The 21262-nt window shown below is 42.8% G+C and overlaps 1 protein-coding gene across 4 annotated transcripts in view; it reads right to left on the reverse strand.

The window, feature by feature from the left end:
- Nucleotides 1-9549: 9549 nt before the first annotated feature.
- Nucleotides 9550-21262, reverse strand: part of LOC129812886 (G patch domain-containing protein 2-like) — a 29960-nt gene continuing 18247 nt past the window's right edge. For 3 of the 4 annotated variants that reach the window (XM_055864848.1, XM_055864845.1, XM_055864844.1), the window contains exons 8-9: nt 18270-18358; nt 9550-13306 (exon numbers count right to left, since the gene is read on the reverse strand). In XM_055864848.1, coding sequence (XP_055720823.1) covers nt 13137-13306; nt 18270-18358 — 259 coding nt within the window. In that variant the 3' untranslated portion in view covers nt 9550-13136. The remainder of the gene's footprint in view (nt 13307-18269; nt 18359-21262) is intronic. The other variant, XM_055864846.1, reaches the window with a different exon arrangement.

The raw sequence follows: 21262 nt of genomic DNA on the forward strand, positions 1-21262 counted from the left end.
TTATTGATTGTATTGTCAGGGTGGCTGACCAGGGTCCCGTGTGCTATGGGCCCCAGTCCATCTGTGGACAATGCAGTCAGTTGCAGCTCACTGCCCCGTCTAATAAAGAACAGGCAGATTGATGACACGAGTATGGGTGAACTCTGCCTAACACTCACCAGCCCAGCACCCCTCAGCACTTTCAGCTGACCAAGGAGGGGTGAGAGGGTACTTTACTGCTCCCGTGTAGGAGCTGCTTGTCTAGGACTGAGGATCCATCCCATCGAGAGGATTTCTATGATGATAGCGTGATTATAGAGGGATTCTTTGTGTGATCTAGATTCTTCTTGTATTTATGCTGGGCTAGAAATCAATTTCATACCAACGTCATGCAACTCTGCTCACATACTGCTTTTATTGCACATTTTAATTTACCATTTGGGCATTGCTGTTGCATCTGAGAATTTACATGAACCTGTTTCCCAAAACACAAAGACGCAGATACAGATGTAAAAAACAACAACACACACACACAAGTAATGTGCAACCTGTTTGTTTCAAGTAGAGCCTGAAGATGCCGTCTGTCAGAGACCTCAGTGTCTCCCCTGAGGGAGAAGAACTCCCCTCTATCAGTCAAGCACAGGAACAACAGACCGTCTTCATCAGCTCCAAACATGTCTATACACATGTCTATCTCTACAAATGTCTGTCATAAAAAAACACAACATTACCACAGAACTCAAGGTGTGATATTGTGGTCAGTTGGACAAGGCTAAATAGGCTAAAGTCAGTATGAGACAGGACGTCAGGTGAGAGGAGGACTAGAGTCATATTGAGCTACCATGGTAAAGTATCTCGCTTTGGATGGAAGTCTCAGTCTAGGGTCTCACCTTACGATTGGCTGTACCTCAGCCCCAGACCCAGGCCGACCGGTAGCTCCAGTGGCAGCAGAAGCACGAGTGATTACTCCGGCGCAGCCAGCCAAAACACAAAAATCAATAAACAATTTCAACGTTTCTGAGGGCCTTTCGTCTGACCTAATAAATGTCTCAATTCACTGTTATGACTTCATTTCACTTTAACGTCTTCTTCATGTGCATCTTTTGCCGATCAATTAGAGAATGGAGTGACCCCTGTCAGGACACCTGCCCTCATTCTGCTACTACACACATGTGTACGCACACACAGACAATATTCCACTCTTGCGAGCACGGTAAACATATTTTTTTATCGGGATTTAGATATTATTGGCAATCCTTTCTCCAAAATGACATATAAAATAGAAGCTGTTCATATGAAAAAAATTATTGGAAATGTTTTGGAGAAATGATTGCAGGTTTGATTGTTTTCACCACAGTGAGTGGACACTGTAGACAGTAGAGCTAATAAATGCTTGTAAGGCTAACATTTGTCTCCTGCTTGATTCTAGCATGGTAGGAAGACATGTAAGTGTGCCAGAGAGGCTCCAGTTCCATTCTGTCAGTGACAATGACAAGTACACAGCCTCTCTCAAGCCTGGTCCCCCTGTCACAGGCCCTAATCCAGGGAGGTGCAGGGATGACAGGTGAGCTGTGCCAGAGCCCCTGGTCTGTGACTGGGAGCTCGGGGAGAATCTCATACATGGGCCCCTCTCTTGTCTCCACTCGATTCTGCCAGTTCCCATTATTGTCAATCAGAGCAGCGGCGTCTCCATGGGCGGAGTGGAAAGCAGCGGCAGGCAATCAGGCAGGCGGCAGGGCAGTGGGGTGCAGAGGAGTGAGGCCAGGGGGAGAGACGCTGTTCCACGCCTGCCAGGCACCACGCCACCATTGGGCCACCAGGGGCCTCACTCTGGGGGCCACACTGGGCAGGATGCCACCACTCAGATGGGACCTTTTGCTCTACAACATGCAACACACACTCGTAGAGCGTAGCGGGATGAAACCTCTGGAGCTGACTTGCTATGCTTTCTGCCATGGCAATAAGAGCAGCTGAGACTGTGGTTCAAACATAGTTTCACAGGAGCTGTCAAGAAGAAAACATTACTGTTCTCTCAGACGTGACTATCTTGTTAGAAAAATGACATAATAACAATGACAGGAGTGATGGAACAGAAGTGAGCCGCTGTTTTGCAGGATGAGGTGGGGTGGGAGGTACGCTCTCAGGGGCCAGGTCTATCAGAGGAGCCCAGATGGGTCCTGAGTGGGCCGCTCCCCTGGCGCCTCTTGACCCTGTGTGGGCCAGTGGTGTGCACGGCGAGCCGATGTTCGGGTTGGGTAATGCGACCATGTGGCAGCCATAAGCCCTGGAGATTGATTGGAGCGTCGTTCTCCCTCCCTGTGCTGTAAAAGATTATCCGCTCACCCGGTGGAAACAAAGCTGTGATGGAAATTCGTCTCGCATCATCAGCAACAAAATATCTACACGCCGAAGCGGGAGTCTCTCATTTTTCATGGGCTATATATTAAATAAAAAAGGGCATTAAAGGAAAAGAGAAGGGGGGTAGCCTGAGTGATAGCGCTAGTTAGTCTTTTTTTTAAATGGCCCACTTGAATCGGGGAGATTATAACGTTTTTATTGGCTGTCAGAAAACACAACTTTCTGCGTACTTCACCCGCTGGAGCACGTAACGCTCTGATTAGAATGCCAGGAGAAATGAAAAGCAATGGTGCTGTTGTAAGACAACAGAGATGGAGGCACGCAGGCCAGCAGATGTCCTGGGATCTGCTCAGATACACACTGACATAGCAGGAATGTATCAGTTCACTATACTATCTCAATAAGCAAAAATATGGCCAATTGATGTATTGTATTATATTAGAATTTTCCATTATGGGAACCGCAAAGTGAAAAATGCCACTGATCCCTTTTTATTTTACACTACCACTGTGTAGAATGCTCCCGTGTTCAAGAGGTAAAGGAGTATTATGGAGATAAGGATGGACTGATGGAAGCTACAGACAGCTGCTTTGTGGGTGGCTATCCTAGTGCAGGGAAACTGACTGATGTTAGTCAATCAAAGGGTCACCTCAGAGGAAGATGCCATGACAGTTGGCCACCCCTCTAAACCAACCTTTACCAGCCCCTACACATCCTGTCCCCTGGGGCATACCCCTCATGAACCAACACCACCCCCAATGGCCATTTCAGGGCAACCCAGCAAACAAATAGGAGAGATAGAAAAAATAGAGGGTAGAAATGGGTAATTACCCAGCTAACAACAAACGTTTGCAAAACTTTAGATAACTTTCCCTTAGGAGTCTCATAGGTCATTAACTAATATTTTCATAGGAGTGTTCTTGTGATGTGCAAGGAATGTTTCAAAGAGACTATTCCCATTCCCATTCCCATTCCGTCAAATTGAACTTATCCAGAACGTGGTTACCATGTTCTCAGAACATAAGATATTTATGTTCACTAGGTGTTCTGTGGGTTAGGATAATATTCCATCAACGTCCCACCAAACATACACAGAGTGTACAAAACATTAGGAACACCTTCCTAATATTGAGTTGCACCCCCTTTTACCCTCAGAACAGCCTCAATTCGTCGGGCATGGACTCTGCAAGGTGTCGAAAGCATTCCACAGGGATGGTGGCCCATGTTGTCTCCAATGCTTCCCACAGTTGTGTCAAGTAGGCTGAATTTCATTTTGGTGGTGAACCATTCTTGATACACACTGTTGAGTGTAAAAAACTCCACAGCACTGCAGTTCTTGACACACTCAAACTGGTGCGCCTGGCACCTACCACCATACCCCATTCAAATGCACTTAAATCTTTTGTCGTGTCCATTCACCCTCTGAATGGCGCACATACCAAATCCATGTCTCAAGGCTTTAAAATCTTTCTTTAACCTGTCTCCTCAACTTCATCTACACCAGTTGTTCACAAACTTTTTATAGTCCCGTACCCCTTCAAACGTTCAACCTCCAGCTGCTTACCCCCTCTAGCACCAGGGTCAGCACACTCTCAAATGTTGTTTTTTGCCAACATTTATTAAACATAAGAATGAGTGTGAGTTTTTGCCACAACCCGGCTCGTGGGAAGTGACAAAAAGCTCTTATATGACCAGGGCACAAATAATAATATAATAATAATCAATAATTTTGCTCTTTATTTAGCCATCTTCCGTTCAAAAGTTTGGTGTCACTTAGAAATGACCTTGTTTTTGAAAGAAAAGCACATTTTTTGTCCATCAAATTGATCAGAAATACAGTGTAGACATTGTTAACGTTTTAAATGACTATTGTAGCTGGAAACGGCTGATTTTTAATGGAATATCTACATGGGCATACAGAGGCCCATTATCAGCAACCATCACTCCTGTGTTCCAATGGCGCATTTGTAATGGGGTGCGTGTTGGTGGCAGGGAAGTCAGGCACAGGAGAACGAACTTGGTATAAATGGAGTCGTGCTCACAAAACTCCAAAAACCAAAATATATATAAATAACAGTGGGTACAAAACCCACATAATTTGCACATAACATACAATCAAACAATCTCCGACAAGGACATGAGGGGAAACAGTGTTAAATACACAACATGTAATTGATGGGATTGGAATCAGGTGTGAAGGAAGACAAGACAAAACCAATGGAAAATTAAAAATGGATCAGCGATGGCTAGAAGGTCGGTGACGTCGACCGCCAAACACCGCCCGAACAAGGAGAGGGACCGACTTCGGCGGAAGTCGTGACAGGGTTGAGTAGGCTAATCCAAGTTTATCATTTTAAAAGGCTAATTGATCATTAGAAAACCATTTTGCAATTATGTTAGCATAGCTGAAAACTGTTGTACTGATTAAAGAAATAATAAAACTGGCCTTCTTCAATATCTGGAGCATCAGAATTTGTGGGTTCGATTACAGGCTCAAAATGGCCAGAAACAATTATCTTTCTTCTGAAACTCGTCAGTCTATTCTTGTTCTGAGAAATGAAGGCTATTCCATGTGAGAAATTGCCAAGAAACTGAAGATCTCGTACAACGCTGTGTACCACTACCTTCACACAGAACAGCACAAACTGGCCCTAACCAGAATAGAAAGAGGAGTGGGAGGCCCCGGTGCACAACTGAGCAAGAGGACAAGTACATTAGAGTGTCTAGTTTGAGAAACAGACGCCTCACAAGTCCTCAACTGGCAGCTTCATTAAATAGTACCCGCAAAACACCAGTCTCTGCAACAACAGTGAAGAGGCGACTCCGGGATGCTGGCCTTCTAGGCAGAGTTCCTCTGTCCAGTGTCTGTGTTCTTTTGCCCATCTTAGTCTTTTATTTTTATTGGCCAGTCTGAGATATAGCTTTTTGTTTGCAACTCTGCCTAGAAGGTCAGCATCCCGGAGTTCCCTCTTCACTGTTGATGTGAAGGTGTTTTGCGGGTACTAATTAATGAAGCTGCCAGGATAATGAGAAGGGTGTGCTTGAAAGGATGCACATAGCTGTGCAATTTTGGGTTATATTGGAGAGAGACTCAGTCTTAAATCATTTTCCTCACACAGTCTGTGCCTGTATTTGGTTTTCATGCTAGTGAGGGCCGAGAATGCACTCTCACATAGGTACGTGGTTGCAAAGGACATCAGTGTCTTAACAGCGCGATTTGCCAAGGCAGGATACTCTGAGCGCAACCCTATCCAGAAATCTGGCAGTGACTTCTGATTAAATTACCACTTGTTGCAATTTCGATGAGGCTCTCTTGTTCAGATATTGGTCAGTGGACTGGAGGCAGGGCATGAAAGGGATAACGAATCCAGATGTTTGTGTCGTCCGTTTTGGGAAAGTACCTAGGTAATTGCGCACCCATAATATGCATATCCTAGCATCTGGGCATGAGTAGCAGGCAGTTTACTCTGGGCACGCATTTCATCCGGACGTAATGAAAAAATAGCTGGGTGCGCAATTACGCAGGTACTTCCCAAAACTGACGACACAAACATCTGTATTTGTTATCCCTTTCATGCCCTGCCTCCAGGTGCTTCACTATGTCACAACTGACATTGTCCGTAAGCTTGAGTTCATTTGTACACAAAAAAAATCATACATTGATGGAAAGACCTGTGTGTTGTCCTTGTTAATGCAGACAGAAAAGAGCTCCAACTTCATAATCATAGCCTCAATTTTGTCCTGCACATTGAATATAGTTGCGGAGAGTCCCTGTAATCCTAGATTCAGATCATTCAGGCGATAAAAAACATCACCCAGATAGGTCAGTCTTGTGAGAAACTCGTCATCATGCAAGCAGTCAGACAAGTAAAAATGATGGTCAGTAAAGAAAACTTTAAGCTTGTCTCTCAATTCCTCTGTATGTTGTAAAAGCATTACATGGTCTCTGTCCATATCATTGCATAATACAGAGTTCAGGGGCATTTCTTTAACAAAGCTAACCATTTTCACTGTAGTGTCAAAATCATATTTCCAGCTATAAGGCATTCCCTTGGCAGCAAGAGCCTCTCGGTGGATGCTGCAGTGTACCCAAGTGGTGTCGGGAGCAACTGCTTGCACGCGCGTTACCACTCCACTATGTCTCCCTGTCATGGCTTTTGCGCCATCTGTACAGATAGCAACACATCTTGACCACCAAAGTCCATTTGATGTCACAAAGCTGTCCAGTACTTTAAAAATATCCTCTCATGTTGTCCTGGTTTTTAGAGGAGGATGTCTTCCTTAATTGACCCCCCCCCCCCCCCATAAACATACCAGACATATACCAGGAGCTGTGCCAGGCCTGCCACATCTGTTGACTCATCCAGCTGTAATGCATATAATTCACTGGCTTGTATGCAAAGTAGTAATTGTTTCAAAACATCTCCTGCTATTTCACTGATGCATCGTGAAACAGTGTTATTTGATGAGGACATTGTCTGTATATTCTTTGGGGGCCTTTTCCCCCAACATTGTCCCAGCCATATCCGCAGCAACAGGAAGAAGAATTAAGTCCTCCACAATAGTATGGGGCTTGCCTGTCCTAGCCACTCGGTAGCTCACCATATAAGACGCTTCTAGCCCCTTCTTATTAATGGTATCTGTTGCTTTTATACATGTCTTACTACTCGAAAGGTGTCTTTATTCTCATTAAAAAAACTCCCGTGGCTTATTTAAAAAAAAATTATTTTGCGTTTCTAAATGCCTGCGCAAGAGTGAAGGTTTCCCTCGAGAGAGTAATGGTTAATGTAATTGGATGTTAATTATTTGACGAGGCTACCTGTATTTGACATTATGCTGTTATTTCGCTGAACACTAGATGGTTAAATTTTATTTTTGCCAGTGAAACGAGGCTACTCAGGCGAGAAAAAAAACTCACCCAAATGTATAGCCCCGTTGGAAAATATAAATGTACTGTTTGAAAATGTGAAGAAAATTATTATCATAATTTTTTTATTATTATGTGAATCACATTTTTATTTGGTATACCCCTGATGGCAGTACCCGAGTTTGGGAACACCTGATGCACACTGATTGAAGTGGATTTAACAAGTGACATCAATAAGGGATCATAGCTTTCACCTGGTCAGACTATGTCATGGAAAGAGCAGGTGTTCCTAATGTTTTGTACACTCAGTGTGAACATGGGTGCCATGTTCTCAGAACATAATATATAAATTAATGGGAACATTTATGTGTCCGAAGAGAAATTCATTACACTTGTTCCTGAGTCAATCAAGGCCCTGATTGGTGAATCATTTATCCATTCATAGCTCTTTGTCTGTTGGCAAGGTGCTTTTAACTTAAATATTTGACATACATGAGTACATTTCTACAGTAATTATTATTCAACATGTCCTCAACTTGGATTTGAACTCACAACCTCTTGGTTCATGCTACTCTGACCTTCCTCCCACACCACCATGCCCGTGTCAGGTATCAGTTAATTTGACTATTATCATCATTCATTTGATTTACTTACTTCAGCAATTGAAGGGCTTTCTGTATAGTTGTCTAATGTTAGTGGGGCATATTAACCTGTTTTAATGATACTCCTGAATCACTATGATCAATCAAATATTTTAGTGTACTTTTAACAGAGAATCCCTGTGGAATGCTTGACACCTTGTAAAACCATGCCCTGATGAATTGAGGCTGTTCTGAGGGCAAAGGGGGGTGCAACTCAATATTAGGACGGTGTTCCTAATGTTTTGTACACTCAGTGTATATTGCTAAGAATGTGAGTAGGGTGATTCCTCTAGCGGGTCTCTAACCCAGGCCACCAACACCAATGACCAACACCCTAACCACTGTGCCAATAAGGGATATCTCTAGGGCATCTGCTTATTGGCCCAGGATAGTTAGGCCCTGTCCAGCAGAAACCCTAATCCTCATCCATCAGCACTTATGTTTATCTGAAACAACTTGACAGGTGTAAGCAATAGGGTGCATGCACTTTGAAGTAAATCTCAGCTCTGTTAAAAGTACACTAAACATTTATTTTTATTGACCATTGTGAATCAGAAGTATCAGGTTAACATGCCCCACCAACTATACAGAAAGCCCTTACATTTTTTTATATAAGTAAATTATTAAATCAATGATGAGAGAATAGTAAAATTATGCCAAATATGTACATTGAAAACACTATGTTAAAAGCACTTTGTGTGCTAACCTTGCCAACAGACAAAAAGGTCTGTGAATGGATCAGTGGTTCACCAATCAGGGCCTTGATGGGCTTGGCAACAGTAACATGGCAACCATGTTCAGTGTGTGTTTGATGCATCTGAATATTCTCCTAACCCACACAAAACTGGACACAGGAAGGTTCTTACAACTTTCTCATGAAATGTGTTTCAAACATTTATGTTGTATATTTGAGAACATTGTAACCCCGTTCTAGATAAGTTCAGCTTGACATTAAGAAAATGTTTTCCTAACTTTAAACACCAAAACATGCTTAAAAGGCTCTCAGAAGATTTTTACTAACATAGATAGAATGTTCCACTAATGGAAAACTGAACACTCAAACATTAGGGGAACATTACGGGTAAGACTACAAAAACATTCTCTCTCCCTAGAATTGTTAGCTGGGTTGGGAGAACGGAGAGAATCTACTTAGTCACTGTCAGTGTGTTCAAACACTACTTTCACTCCGAGAGCAGGGAGGAGAAAGCAGGATAGGGAAAACATCAAACTCCTAAACATGACAGAGCAGGAGAGGAAACCATTGATTTTTCCTCCATTTGGCCATGAATCTGCTGGAGAAGAGGTGGCTGTGGGTGCTCAGACAGCTGATGATGTGATTTGTAACACTGGACCACTGGTGAGCAGCAGAGCGAATTGCTCGACTCTCAACACATGGCAAAGTGGCTGCTGCGACTCCTTCACCATCCAGACAAGATTAACTAACAGCGGGGGACCTACAGTATCGATAAGCTCCACAACAATCCTACAGAGTTTTTCCTCTGTCACAGCAATCTAGGAGCCACTGTTCAATTAACAGTGACTAGAGCGATGGGCAGACTGGGGGGTTTACAAATAGTTAGTGCTTCCTGTTGTGACAAACATGTCAGAGATCAATAATAAGGACAGAAAAGTATCCAAATATGTTTTTCAGACCCAAGTGAGTCATTTTGCTTCAGGTGAAAATGAATTCCCAGAGACATCATCCCAGATCCCAAACATTAAAATGCATGTATTGAACACACTCAGTTACAGCCTTTGGGATAAATATATTTGAAAGGCATGGACATTGAGTATTGAAGACACACAGTGATAAAAATACACATGGGTATATGATTAATGATTCATAATGTACTAATTTGTTTAACTTTCCTAATGTTAATTTAACATTAAATGAGACATGGTATGGAAAGTTGGGCATAAATACTGTATACAATATTAGGTTTATCTATCAACTACATAAATACTGTAATGTATTTCTGACATCAACAGAACAACAAACACACAGTGCAGGCTTTCTAAGGACAGAATAAAAATAATCCTCCTTAGATCATTTGCAAAGCAATTACGAAAATATAAACATAACAGCTTACAAGATAAGATGCTATTAGTGCTATTTGTCATATGGGATAGCTGCCTACGACAATAGTTTAAAATCCTTGTAATAAAACTACAAATATAATCAAGACAGTTTCGTCATTCTGTCTATCACGGTATATCTAGCACTTAGCATAGAAGTCATGAAGATGCCATAATAAATGCATATCTATATACCAGGATCTATATCTATTGATGGACCTTTCGTCTTTTAAAGCATACAATATGTGTGCAATGTAATGAACATTATGTTTAAGGTTTCATAGAGTATATCAACATCCTGACAATCCATGCAAAAAATATCAGTCTATTCAAGCAGCCAAGAAATACAGGACGGATAATGTACAATAGTATTGACCCTTGATAGTGCAGTACCATCATCACAAAGTCAGGAGATCCTGTGAACAGAGTGCTTGGAACTTATAGATAAGAGCGCCCAGACATACAGAAACAAAATATACAGTTGTTTTCTTTAACAGATTACTTCTGAATAGAACACTTCCTATTGACTGACTGGATCACTGATGTCATTGACATAGGTTATTTCACCAGAGCCAACCATTGTGACCCACAACATCTACATTTGTCAGCAGGGACTGAACTGCGGTAACCAGATACCACAGATGTGTCAGCAAATCAACACATGCTGTATCTGTGTTTCTGCCATCAACCATCTACAAATACCATTCATAACTAAAAAAATCTTTAAATAAAAAAGCGGCCCAAACAGCGAGTTCACAAATGACCTCTGACCTACAGGGATGAAGGAATGAGCTTTCCCTGCTTGTTCAGAGAGTAGGTTCATGCAGAGTTTATGACTACATTATCTCTCCTCATCCCCCCAACCCGTCCCATCCACTGTTCAGTGGACACGGCCTGGAAGCCTCCCACTGGAGGAGACGGACTGGGCATCACTCATTCACTCGCCTCCTAGGTGCCTTTGTCAGGTGATTGCTGCCGGAAAAAGGAAAACAGATCAATACATCTCCCGTGGGCCTGACAGGTAATCTTTACCCAGGATGAAATATGAGTGGTACCAGCCCGCTGGATTCCTTAACTGTAACAGGGCAATTGACTGGGTGCACGTAACGCTCTCTCTCCCCACTTCCTGTCTGCATGGCCATTGGAAAATCATTTTGGAGAGGGGCTGGCTGAGACATCACATCATGGTGAACACGAATTACTATGGAGGAAGCCAGGTAAGGCATTCCCCCTGCAATTGACGAAACTTGATCTGAACATTCCTTCCTATCTGTCAATTCCTTTGGCACCAAAACACAGAGTGACGGATAAGGCATTAGGGAAAGGGACCTCTCCAGGAAAGACCAAGCACTTGTTAAAACAGAGCTGATCTAGCAAAAGCTCTGACTCACAATATCCTTTAACATTAGCATATTTTTGTATGATATGTAATATTGTTATCCAACAGTGCTGTGGTTCCTTGAGAAGCTGAGTAGCCTCTCTTGTGTCCAGATACCCACTGGTGTGTTCTCTTCAGGATGGAGCTGGCGGTCTGAGGATGGAGGTTACTTCTGTCTGTCTGCAGACTGACAGATTCCTGTAGCAGGATGTCTTGGGAGAGGCATCCATTTAGATGAGTATACACACACAGCATTTATAAAACGTCCGCTAGTGCCGACATGATCACATAAGGCCTTCTCAAAAGGATCACTGCAGATCTATATCTCACACTAATTTATAAAACTGTGACTATTCCACAGAAGTGTTATCTGCACCTAATATTGATTAAATATTGTTTCTAAAGCATTGAAAAATAGCTATGTATTTACTGTGCACAATGACCAATGAAAATGATCCAAGATTATAATCATACTGCATTAGTGACATAGTTATCTAGTTGAATATAGTTAATAAAGAGCGGGTCCTCTGTGATGAAACACACCTCGGTTTCCTAAATCATACCACTGATAAATCAATGTATCACTTGTTTCCTTTGCATAAAAATAAATTGTTCCACATAACTAACTACCTTGTCTCATCTCTGAAAAGCGTGCACAATGTTGGTTAGAGTGAGTGTGACTGGGCTCATGTGACTGGGCCGTGTGATATAAAACCACTGAGGGAGCGGAGTGTCAGTAGGGAAAGCTGTCCTTTCATTCTCTTACAGTTATTCATTATCACTGATCTCACTGGCATCCAGGAGTAAACCCTCTGCTCTCTAATGCAGGGACTCCTGAGCCCTGTACTGGATGGTGAGTGTATGCTATCATGATGCTACCACACTGATCTCTCTGTGCCCCTGGCACTGCCCATTTATCTGCTGCGGGCGGGCGGCCAGGGAATGCCAGGTAATGTCAGGGCAGACAGTCACAGCCCAGCCTCACAGCTAGCTAGAGACACCAGGGTTCCTCTTTGTGTCACTTAAAACACGGCGGAGATTACTGTTATTTACCCTCCTTTCCTGCTCCCCCATCCCTCTCCACCTGACTTTCAACACTCTCAACATTAGCCCAGTCAGTCACAAAACAACCGCTTTCCACAAAAAAAAAAGGGTTTTGAAAACGGATTGTGCGACTTGCCTTGAACTTGAATGTGTTATGAAATTTGAATAAGGAAGGTGAGCTGAAGAGAACAAAGAGGCCCCTCCGAGGAGCGCAGCCACAGCCCCTCTCTGTTGTGCTAATGAGAGACGTTGTAGCCAGTGTAGCTTTTCAAATCCATGCTAATAGGAGACCTGTTCTTTGTGCCGCTCTCTCTCGGTGGTCACCTCTCTGAACCTTGTACCAGCATGAGGTAGCAGAACATTCTGATGCTCTCCTATCTGTCAGCTGCTACATACGCTGCAGAGCAGACCTGTTGGTCCCACTTCTCCCAGGCTTTCAGCAGAACAGACCCCCAACCACTCAACCCTCCATGACCATCATTTCAGTGTCCCTGCTGACAAATGCCAGGCAACTCAAAGAAGACATAATTGTTGGGCCTGAGTAATGGCCAGGTGGCCTGCAGACTGTGTATTGTAGAGACAGGAGGAGGTGCCTGGCTGATGCTGCAGTCTGGAGTAGCAAGACGAGGAGGCTCTTCAAGGAAATGGCTGGCTACGGAGTGATTAACTGGGCTTGATTGCATTAACATTATTCATCCTTTAAATGCTAGATGGAAAGACTTGATCCAGCAGCACAATGCTGATTCAGAGAGCAATGGCGTGCTCTCCCTCTCTCCCCCTCCCTCCCTCCCCCTCAGTCCTGCTCCTTCTCCCTCTGGGGGCTAGGTCTGAATAAAGTCCCAGGCTTGATGAAGTCCTGCTTGTCAGACGTGGAGGGCCCAGGGCCTGCAGACTCCATACTCAGAGAGGTGGAGGAGGTGGAGGTGTCCTCTCCCAGATCATCTTTATGGAAGGGGATGCATGCTGTAGAGTAGAAGGAAACACAAATAAATGTTAACTTGTCTTTTGATTTTAGAACTCAAAGACGGCTCTTCATTTTATCTACATTAATGCATTATCCCTATAAAATCTACAGTTATCATATGGCCTAATAGTTAATTATGTATTGTTCAAGCGATCTCAATCCTATTCGGCATCATATGCCTAGTGGCCACGGTTGTTAGAAGGGCAATCTGATTCTCCTATGGCTAAAACTCTCCCTTTGAACATGATCTACTTCAGTGAGACATTGTGTGGCTGTTATGTAGTAACATTTTACTGAAAATCTTGACTCAAAACAACTTCATTCTCACCATCTTCATCTTCCTCACTTTTTTAGCCATTCTGTCTCAATAGGCTCAAAGAGTTGGAGGGAGGGGAAATACCTGAAACACTTCTCGAGCCAATTTACACTGAAGTAAAAAGAACTCTAAAACAATTGCACTTTCTAATATCTGCTCTCCTTTCCTACATTTCGTTAATAAATCAATCTGTGTTGGTCTCTCCAGTCACACAGACTTTTTGTGAGGCAGAGTAGGAGCAGAGGACACAGGAACTAGAAGTGACATTGTGGCTCTGGGTTGTCTCAAAGGATTAGGCATTACAGCATTCACTGGCATGTGCTTTTGCTCTTTCCCATTATATCTGCTTGTGCCTCTTTCCAGATGACTTCTTCCCCAAACTCATCCGGCGGGCTTGATAATTGATTAATATTTCTGGAGGGAATGATGACTAACTGTTGCTGTGGTTGAGCCCAAACACTTGGACATCTCAGGTTAAACACGGTCAAAGTTATGAATAAAAATTCTGTTTTTTTTTCTTATTTGATAATGCCTTGGGAACAGATGACAGTGTATCCACTGAAAGATTGATCATGTGGAATACAATAGTATTTAATTGTAACCTTTATCAGTAGTGATATTTCATCAATATTTTTTCCCAGTATTGTTTGTTTCATTAATAAAAACAAATCAGTGACTTTCCATGAATAAATGTCTCAGTCCCCCTGAAATATACACTGTGAAATATGTTACCTAGATAACAACATCTAATATGACACATTCAACTGAGATACTGTGGTGGTCAATAAAAATGATACAAAGCAAAGATTTTGAGTCAATGTGAGAATTACATGCATTTGTTTTGTGCAATAATGGGTGGAGTGAATGGAACCATCTTGGCATCTTAACAACCTCTCATGTGAGGCTGTTCAAAAACAATCATTACAGCACTTCCTGGAGCCATTCCCTCCCTCCCCTCCCCTGTTTATTAATCAGCTAATTACACATTGACAGTAATGGGTCTGCTGATTCCCACAGTTAAATGAACAGCACTGAATGGTCCTTTAATCATTAGCCTTTGTGCGTTTCTCCCATACACTCCAGGATCCATCCATTTCACTGGACCACAGGAGGACATTCAAATCAAATCCCTCAGAAGAGGGCTGGAACACTTAAACACTACTAGCACCAGACTGTTCAAACCAGCTACTCTGTAATAGTGCAGTGTGGTCCTGTAATGCAGAACTGAACATAGTAGAACCAGTAAAGGACGGCAGCTCAATGAAGAAAACAATCATCCATATGATCACATGTTGTTTTCTGTGATACATGTGAAGCAATAGGAAAATCAAGACCCCCACCAAAACACCTGTAACCAAACGGTGAGGACTCATGCATATTCACCCCCACACAGCAGCCAGCGTTTCTACCCTGAAACATTGGTAGAGCGGTGCTAGTGGCAGGGGCAGGTGGGTTTTTGAAGGACACGACAGGGTAACTGAGGGGAGCAGAGTGGAGCGGTAGAGGGCGAAATAGTGCGCTGGGCTGCAATTCTGTCAGCAGAAGTGATGGCTGAGTGGTGGCGTTATTTGTCTTGTGCTGCCATACGGCCGTCGCACCAACCTGGGCATTAATGAGAGGGGGCCGGACCGGCGGGCAGGAACATGCAGGGTCTCAGACGCAGGTGATCTGTCACACAACAGCCCTGCTCCGGCTCCACCAAGGAGACACACAGAGATGGAGAGGCAGGGAGGTGGGCGCCACACAGGGAGGTTGGGGGTTGAACCCACCATGGGCATCCACTTGGGTCCCATGATAGAATGTAAAGTTGCTAAGTTACATGCCAAGCAGCTGCCAAGGTTGAAGGAGGGTGATATACACAAATGTTGGTTGCCGGGCAAATTATGTAATAAATGGTTTGAGTAAACCAATCATTTACACAGATGTAAAAATGGATAGAAAACAATACAACTTCAAATCAAACTGCGACGTACACAGTCAGGATACATGTACTAGCTTCTTTAAAAAAGTGCACTGTATGAGTGTGTGAGTTAGTGCTTATTATCAGCCCTCGTCCCTCATTTCAAATGAAGGGCACTGTGCAATACAGTGGGGGAGGGGGAAATTTGAATAATTAATTAGTCGGCATGTGAAACAAGCAGAGGGTATTAAAATCCATCAGGACCTTTATACTTACTGATTTATCCCTGCCAATGCATACAATGAATTCTCTTTTACTCTGAATGTAGATTAACCAAATGAAACGTGCCCAACATAGGTATATTTCTTGGAATAGTGTACATTGAAACCTTATCTTAATTTTATTTTTCAAAATGTATGTAGTAAAACGTCAATAAATCTCCCCCGCAATGATCCGCTTTCTTAAATCTAGAATTGAGGTTGAGATCTGAACACAGTATGCAGCTTAAAGGGCCAGTGTCTGTCTACATAATGTGAAAATGACACTTTTTTACGTTCTGTAGAACGGATCCTAAGCAAACTACTCCCTGTGATGTCTTTGGTCACACATTGAAACCAGGTATTTGCATTTTCCGTTCAGTTTTTGTTAGAAGGATGTGGTCTTCTCTATTGTTGGATTGATGGTAGTGAGAAGTGTACTGAATGGCCAATTTGAGCCTGACAAGTGGAGTGGTCGTCCGATACAAACAGATACCTGGGTTGACAAGTTCTTTCACAGCCAGCTTCAACACTTGAGCTGGTAAGTGCTAAGCGTGTAAAGATGGAGGACACAGCAACAGCTGGGTACCATCTCAGCAATACCCTTAGGAAGCCTGGGAGACACCTCCAGCTACAGGCCATGTTCACTACTTATTACAGAGTTTAAAATCAACCACAATACAAGAAACTCACTTCCCAAACTCTTCTACACTGGGGGGAAAAAGACCGACAAACTACACATGTATGTCTAAAGGAATTCTTGCAAATTCAAGGGAAAAAACGCATTTGAATGATAAACTATGAAAGAAAATAAATGTGTATGAAGAATAGTTCATTCCAGCTATAATGAGAATATCTATTACTATTTCTACAAATAAACTGCTAAATCATTTAGGAGCCGATGTGTATCTCCTGGCTTCTGTGGTATGACCAAGTAGAGGCATGGAATACTGTAGCAGGGCGCCAAAGTAAAGATTTATACAGAGCAGTAGGAGCCGCAGAAACTGCCATTGGATGACCATTCCCTGCATGATAAATCACTCTGGTAAGGGGGCCTCAGACTCCAGAACCAGGAAAAACAACTTGGTACAGGGACATGGGGAGAGGAGGAAAATACTGTAAACTTAAGCATTAAACTTCAAAAAGGTTGTGAATATGTTAATAACTTTCATTAGGCCTATTAAGAGCTTTAAAAAAATCTGCCTCTTAATAGTAGTTATTATTTATTGAGAACGAGCAATCCGTTTTTCATTCCGGATCGAGTTGCCTGTTTGCACCTAGTCTACTTATTTATATTGAGTGGGAAATGTATCCTTTGATGATTTTATTTGGCTTTTATGTTTACAATATTTTCTTCTGTTGAACATAAACCCCATGTTTCAGCTCCAGCAGCTGGTTGTGATGTTAACTGAATATCTCTCCTGGGGGGGATGTTGAGGGATCCCCATGCCTGCCTCTACATGTTGAATAACATGGAGAATATGAGGGGTCTTTAAAGGCCGGGGGTGAATCTTTTTGAATCTTTTTTTAGTTTTATGGGAAGTGGCTGAGCGCTGGAGAGGTGAAGGACGGAGTCGTTGGCCGTTCCATCACTCAGTGCAATAAATGGATGCAATCTGTATCCCAGTAAAGCATTGGCTGGTTTTAAATTCCACCTCTTTTATCCAAATGAATGATGGACCCCGGTACAGTGCACTGTGCGGCAATATCAATATACATCAAAGGCCAGCGCCCCTCACTAAATCAGGAAACCACCGGCATTTGTTATTTAAATGACAAACAGCGGCTGCATGAGCGGAGCAGGAAGAGGGGACTTTGGAGAAGAGGTGGACAAACCAATTCAAATTTCAATCCGGTAAAGACGACCGGCCCGGAGCCATCAGTCTAATGAAAAAAGGCAGCTCTACGAGCCCAAACGGACAAGGGGGCTGCTGCAGGGTGCCACCTCCAATACGGTCTGCTTCCCATCACGCTTCCCCCAGACTCAGTCAGACCACTTCCACATGGGAGGACAGACAGGAGGCCCACAGAGCCCTGTTCTACCAACAAAACAGCACACACTAGTCAAGACTGAACTCTTCCCTCAGCTAATAAACAGTAAATATGTTACTGTCTCACAAATACTGGAGACAATATTTGTAAAAAACTCAAGAATTCACATGTATTCTATATTCCTATATTAATGGATGTGATTCACATGCATCCTATATTGGTGGTTATAAAGGCTAATCTAAAGTAAAAGTAAAAAAATATATATATTAAACATTTATTTGAATATAAATGTGACAAGCATTGTACATTTTTGTTGGGTAGTAGCACAATATTTTGGTCTGTTGTTTTAAAAAGGACATATACTCTGTTAACCTGAAAGTGGTCTTGGGGATTAGTTACTGTATTGTCAGCAGGATGTGTAATAAAGTAAGCGCCCCGATGAGAGGTTAGGTGAATGTTAAACAGGTCAAAGGTGCAGTAGTCATGGCGACAGGTACCTGATGTTGTGGTGACAGAGACAGCAGTGGTCTTCCTCCTCCTTTTGATGTCCCCTGTGCACAGCAGTCCCAGATGGACGTTAGTCTGCCTAGGTCAGAGACACAGAGCTGTAACATTAATCTCAGACAAAATCATTCAAACACCATCCTTTTCTAATTTCTATGGATCTGTATCCTGAAATGTGAGGATAAAATAAAATAAAAATACTTTGTTTCAAATCATTATTCATTTATCTTTTCTGTTTGAGTCTAAAAGAAAAATACGAGTGTTGAACCTTTCTGCTATGGCTTTTCCATAGGCAGTTAGAAGTTTCTAGAACACTGCTGCAAGGGAATATCCAACCCTGGACCCAAAAGGAGTTAAAAATACTACAAACTGTTTTTCTTTACTGGAGGGAATCACCAGAATTTTGTTCCATTTTGTTCAGAGTTTTGTTGAAACGTGCACAAAAAATATCAGCGGAGGAAGAAGGAGTTGTAGGGGTTGTGCGTCTGTCGCTGCCGGGTCCAGTTAAACAAATTACCCCTGCTGTGGACCTCCTGTGTCATATGTCAGTAGCCTCCAAACGGGGAGGGCCCCCACAGCCCCTCCTAGTCCTGATTACTGGGATGTAAAGTTAAGGTCAAGGTCCCCGCCATGGCTGGGGGGGGGGGGGGACTGACGTTACCAAGAGCAGGCGATGTGATGAGTTGACTCAGTGTGTGTGTGTGCCTGCGCTCATATGGTGCCAGTGCATGATATCGCCCACGAAATGGTGTATCATCTCACACGTTTCACAACACTATATCCACTTTGACAACAGTGTTTATTGGTTGAAAGCACCTGTAAAGACGCATCTATAAAAAGAAGAAATCTCTGCAGTGCAAAACAACAAAGGAAGACCATAATACAGCAGACCCCTGTTAACCGTGGTGTTTCATCCTGAGCAGTCAGCTACATAAACCTCCCTGGTCAAACATGTGCTGAGATAGGATAGGGTCCTGTCATGGCAGCCTTTTAACAGCCTGCATGTTCCATCCATGACCTCAACACCCATTAATCACATGACGGCACTGCAGGAGAGGGTGCAGAAAGCTGTGTGTGGAACGCTTTGAGCCAAGTCTATGTTGTATAATCAATAGGTATAAAAATAAATGTCTTGACTGTTATTCTCTCCCTGCTGCCCCACTAATAAAATCCCAGTAATGCATATTTCATTTACTTTTATACTTATTGATTACCTGTACTCCAGTTAGTAAATCACGCGCCTATCGATCCCTCAATCGTACCTCTGTCGGACAGCACATAACCAGCCATTTGTGCCCCTGATAAAGAGCTCAGACATTGAACTCCCCACAGTAAATCTTTGCAAACTAACTTTTTAATTCCAAAATCGATCCGTGCTTAAACGTCGCATTATTTCACGAGGCACGCCCGCGGTATTAAAAGTAATACCCTGATGCATTTGGTCTTTATGCATGGTAGTCCATCCTTCCATCGCTCCCCTCATTACACAGAGTCCTGATCGGGCAGGTGCTCTGGGGCCCAGGCTGCAGCCTGGCGGGAGAGATCCTGTGGAGGGAAGGCTGTCCGGCCTCTCCCCTCCAAGGCCCAGACTACAGGCTGAGCAGGGAACACTCATGGGCCACATGGAGCCCACAGAGACACTCAGTCACACGCTAATAAAACATTAGAATACCATTAGCTGGCTCATTAAGGAAGGCTAAATGGGACAACTCGTTTAAAAAATGGAACCAAAAGGCCTCTGGTAACAGGCTTGTTATGCATCGTTTGTAGCTGTTTGAGTAGCTCGCTGCAGGATAACACATTTACAATTTTACTCAAAGGTGTAATAAAAAGCTATTTTGGAAATTGGTTTGCAATAGAGTGGGTTTAAGATGTGATAAAGGGAAGCAGTTTGACAGATAAAACACACAATACATGTGAGTGATCTTCCTGCAAGATTTATATGGCAACATTACAAAATGAGCAGCTAAAAAGTCAGGTGAAAAGTTATGTTTCCTTGCACATGGGAATGTTTAACATTTCAATGTAATGTAACGGTAAACTAGAAGAGTCCCACAGAAAGAAGGGAAAGTCATTTAATTAGGGATCACCAACAAAAAATAGCAGAGCTGTATTGAGCCATGGAAAAATAACCCAATATCCAATAAAGAAGACGAACAAGAACTCAATTCTCGCAAAGACACATCGAGGACGTTCAAGAAAATGTCTGAGCGATACATTTTACATGGGTCATACAACAAAAAATACACTCTTAAAAGCAGCATTGTCCCTTAGGTAAAGAATAAAACAAAAGTGACACAGGGTCAATTATAATTCAGGTGCCCACAACCAAAAGCAGCTATATCAACTAAAAAGAACACCTCAAAAGAAGAGGGGCAGCAGTAACAAAATGGCCACCTATTTTCATTAGGGTACACAGTACTTCAGGTGTGAACAGGATCTCAAGATGAATAGAGGTATTCAAATGAATCAGAAAGGATTAAAGTCTCCTGGGAAGCCGATCAATAGCCCCATATCAATAATCAATAGGGCACTCACACCAATATACTTACTGCTGACACCGAGATCTCACAATTAAAATTAAAACTGGGAGAGGAGTGACGTAAGACTATGATTTATCTTGCGCTGCAAATGTCATTTAGAAATAAAAAAAGTCAATAGATATAACCGAAGTGCGGGCGGCTCAGGTGGGAGGCAGTTATGCATTTTAACATGGCCACCATCCCAAAACATTAGATCCAAATCCTACTGTTCACTGTGCCCATTCACACGGCCATACTAGGACAAATAACATGGAGTCCTATACAGCCTTTAGCTCTTCCTATCAAATCCCTGATGGTTGCCTCAACTCTAGCAAAACAGGAGATGACAGGTTTTATTAACACAGTATTATTTCAACCTCTGCAAGATACAAGATTAATGTTTATACTGTCCTTACAGACCAAAACACTTTTCTTTCAAGGGTATTTTGAAATAAATAAAAGGC

This window comes from Salvelinus fontinalis, chromosome 16 (assembly GCF_029448725.1).
Source record: "Salvelinus fontinalis isolate EN_2023a chromosome 16, ASM2944872v1, whole genome shotgun sequence".
Classification (NCBI taxonomy): Eukaryota; Metazoa; Chordata; class Actinopteri; order Salmoniformes; family Salmonidae; genus Salvelinus; species Salvelinus fontinalis.